This window comes from Eucalyptus grandis, chromosome 5, assembly GCF_016545825.1.
Source record: "Eucalyptus grandis isolate ANBG69807.140 chromosome 5, ASM1654582v1, whole genome shotgun sequence".
NCBI classification, from domain to species: domain Eukaryota; kingdom Viridiplantae; phylum Streptophyta; class Magnoliopsida; order Myrtales; family Myrtaceae; genus Eucalyptus; species Eucalyptus grandis.
In genome coordinates this window covers 22,749,319-22,753,278 of record NC_052616.1, presented here as the reverse complement: position 1 = coordinate 22,753,278, position 3,960 = coordinate 22,749,319, and the positions used below count along the sequence as shown (strand labels likewise).

The 3,960-nt window shown below is 43.4% G+C and overlaps 1 protein-coding gene across 1 annotated transcript; it reads left to right on the top strand.

Moving 5' to 3' along the window:
• The first annotated feature begins 700 nt into the window (after positions 1 to 700).
• On the top strand, positions 701 to 1,861 carry LOC104446426 (aspartic proteinase CDR1). Its single transcript, XM_010060280.3, has one exon. It carries the CDS (start codon positions 701 to 703, stop codon positions 1,859 to 1,861), a length of 1,161 nt encoding a protein of 386 aa, XP_010058582.3.
• Positions 1,862 to 3,960: the final 2,099 nt, after the last annotated feature.

Genomic DNA, 3,960 nt, shown 5'->3' with positions numbered 1-3,960 from the left:
ATAGTGTGTCTTATTTTTTTCTTTTTTATGATTAATGATAAGAAAATACGATGTGTTATTGCACTGCGAGAATTTGTGTTTTGCCGAGTGATTCAGTGACCGGATGAGAGCAAGAGAGAGAAGGGACTTTTGACTTTCCTAGCATGATCCATAGTAAAACTTTAAATTATTCAGAATCACTGAAACGCCTCATCCATAGGAAGAGTAACTTCCGATTATGGAAGGTCAATCATGTTTTCTCGTCAATTTTTAGATTAGAATTTCTTTTAATGACACATGCATTTACAATCTCCCTTACCCAGATTTAATACCAAGAAACTTGAAAAACTCCATCTTATTACATGGTAAGCACATAATTACGTGGGATTACATTGTATGCACATAATTAGAAGGCAATAAATCATCAACCCTCACATAATTACAACCTCTCAAGCATTTTTTTTTGCCCGTCCTATGTAAATACTAAATATATGCATTCTCCAATAACCCAAAAGAACATAAAAGTTTTTTCAACGGTTCAAATTCACAGTTTCCCAATGGAAGCCCTCTCAAATTTATTTTTCTTCTTTCCTTCACTTTGATTCTTGCATTCTCAATACTAGCCGAATCTGCTTCGGATTATGGCTTCACCGCGGAGCTGGTCCACCGCGACTCGCCCAGGTCCCCATACTACAACCCGGCCGACACCCCACATCAACGTATGGCGAATGCCGTTCGCCGGTCCATTTCCCGCGTCAACCGTCTCGATCCGAGCTCTGCCGGTGCTCCGAAGACGCCCTCCACGACGCTAGTCCCTAACGACGGGGTCTACCTTATGAACATCTCGCTCGGGAACCCGCGCGTGACTGTACTGGGGATCGCCGACACCGGGAGCGACCTCATATGGACGCAGTGCAAGCCGTGCGCGGATTGCTTCAAGCAAGCGGCCCCGCTTTTCGATCCTCGCAAGTCGTCCACGTACAAGGACATACCGTGCCACACATCGCTGTGCGGAGTGTTGGATCAAACCGCCTGCTACGGACGACCAGGGCTGTGCACGTATGCTTACAGTTATGGCGAGAAATCTTACACTGCGGGAACCCTAGCCACAGAGACCTTCACCATCGGGTCCACCTCGGGCCGGCCGGTGAGCTTCCCCAAGGTGATCTTCGGCTGTGGACACCGCAACAACGGGAACTTCGATCCTCATCAGAGCGGAATCATCGGGCTTGGGGGCGGCAGCGCCTCGCTCATATCCCAAATGGGGAAGGCCACCGGCGGGAAGTTCTCCCATTGCTTGGTCCCCCATTCCTCGAATCATCAAGCCTCTAGCAAATTGAACTTCGGGGCCAACGCCGTGGTCGCTGGCCCTGGCGTCGTCTCCACTCCTCTGATCCAAAAGGACACAAAGACTTTCTACTACCTAACCCTAGAAGCGGTAAGTGTCGGCGAGACGAGGATAGAATACACCTCCGGCAACACTTCCACTTCCGTAGAAGGAAACATCGTCATCGACTCAGGCACGACCTTGACACTGCTGCCTCAAGAATTCTACACCAAGATTGAAGCCGCCGTGGTCAAGTCCGTGAAATTACCCCGCGTCAGAGACCCGTCTCATGTCTTTAACCTTTGTTACAAGGCCGAGAAAGATACCAGGCTCGGCGCCCCCACCGTGACATTCCATTTTAAGGACGCAGACGTGAGGCTGAACCCAGCGAACTCCTTTTCTCGAATCGCCGACGACATCATATGCTTCGCGGTGCAGGCGACCCCAGTCCAGCGTAACATCTACGGCAACTTGGCGCAGTCGAACTACTTGATCGGATACGACATTCAGAATATGAAGTTGTCCTTCAAGCCCGTTGATTGCACCTCGTACTGATTTCTTTCGTTAGGATCGCGTGGTGTGTTGTCTTTGAAAATAAAAGCCTTTGGTTGAACATACCGAAGATCAATCCTGATGTGGTTTGTATGGGATGTATCCTACGTACACTAGATATTACTGAATAATATCCACCTATGCCCAAGACAATCCATCTTTGCAAAATGCACTGATTCACTATTCAGAGTAGCAATTGGTTACTGAACTAGGAAGGAAGGTCTTCACATACCCAGGTGAGACTTTTAACAAACCCACCTCTAACTTTTTAGAATTATGAAAACATAAACTAAACTATCGAATTGCTCTTCTTTTCAAATATCTAATAACTTTAGACTTCGTTTGTTTTGCAAAAAATGAATGGTTTCGAAGACATTTCCTTAAAAATATTTTGCTACTATCACTTAAAAGAATTAGTCGATGAAAAATGTTTTCATTATCAATAGTAATTTATGTTCAAACATTTTTGTGAATGATGAAAACATTTTTTGTTTGTTCATTTTATAAGTGATACAAGCTATGATTTTTAGGAAAATATTTTCCAAAATATTTTTTTTTTCACAAAAGAAACGTACTCTTGATTCGCAAATCAGAAAACTAGTGAATCGTGTTTACAAAGAGAGATTGGAAATTAGGTTTTCTTGCAATGCAGGTTTTTTTGGGTAGAATATATACATCTCTGTTAGTAAAAGCGCAATAAAAACTAATGTGAGATGTGATTTTGATGTTCGGTAACAAAATTGGGATGAAAACTTGTGACTTAAAATATGGAAGAGGAGTAGCCGCATTGAAATAAAGTGGGGGGAGGGTCTTTCCAGTATTCCCTTCTGCCATTCAAAGCCGTAGTTGGTGAGTGATGTCAGATGAAGCTCTAACGAGTCATAGTGAGCACTCTCCATGTCTAAAATTTAGAAATGTGCAAAACCGACTGTGGAACCGCTTGTAATGAATTGAATTAGCTGGTTGGGTTCGGTTTCTAGAGTGTCAATCCAATTCTTGGTTTCTAAAAGTGAAACTATTGTCCGGATGGTTAGGCCTACTCCAAGGAGAACTAGACCTGAGCAACTAAACTGGATTGGACTGACTACACATATATATTTTAATTTCTTCAAAAAAAAAAAGTGGCCAGCTTTTATTTCTTTCTTCATAATAGAATGCATCAACCAATGGGAGAAGAAAAAGTGATCGGTTCCGTTGGGCTGGACTGGACCAGTGATGCGGGCCGATTTCCGATCCTAGGACCAACCAGCCCAATCCCCAGTTCCTAATTTTGGGAACCACGAACTGTCGCCCCTAAATCAAACTCACCTATTTCTTCTTTAGGCCAGCCAGCAACGTGTCCAATATAAAAGGAATTGACAATTTCACCGAATGTGCTCGCTCTGGCACGAATTGCATCTCTCTCTAAATAGGAAAAAGGTGGTGCAATTCAGAACTCATTGCCAGAAAACAGTAAGAGTAACTTTCTCACTAGACAACTCAATCACGAGAGCGCACACTCACCTCTTTCACGTGCAGTGGAGGCCAAAAGAATACCAAGGTCGCGGTTTGAGAATGTTAATGCAGATTGTTCTGAGATTATGCCAGAAGCCGATCAGACAACCCAAAAGCCAGGGCTGCATGCGAATCTCCGAGCCGTAGAAAGTTTTAGCAGTGGGAAAACGTTAAAGATGCTCAAGGGATGCCGAGTCTATCCAGGGGATGAGTTGTCATGGGATAGGAGTTAATAAAACCTACTGAACTGACGGAACCGCTTCCTATGCGGAAACTTCAGTACGTAATGTCAATCAAGGTATGCTCACAGAGGAAAACTATAAATTAATTACTCTAGCTTACCCTCAAGTGACATCCCATTAAGAAATCTAAGTATACGTCACAAACATGTTTCTTCAGAGTTGAAAGTTCATATCTTTAGACTATGGTACGTGATGACATCTCGATGCAATCGACGCGTGGAAAGAAATCCAAAAATTTTAATATGCAGAAAAGCTTGTGCATAACCCACAGAAAGCTTCTCTTGAGATTTTAAGATTCTAGTTCAAAATTAACCCTTGGGCCAGCTATGACTTATCATAGCATGTGATTTTGGCATAAATAACTTA

Bases quoted from the DNA above. Each gene is read 5' to 3' on its own strand.
- LOC104446426 (XM_010060280.3), top strand. From the start codon at position 701: ATGGCGAATGCCGTTCGCCGGTCCATTTCCCGCGTCAACCGTCTCGAT.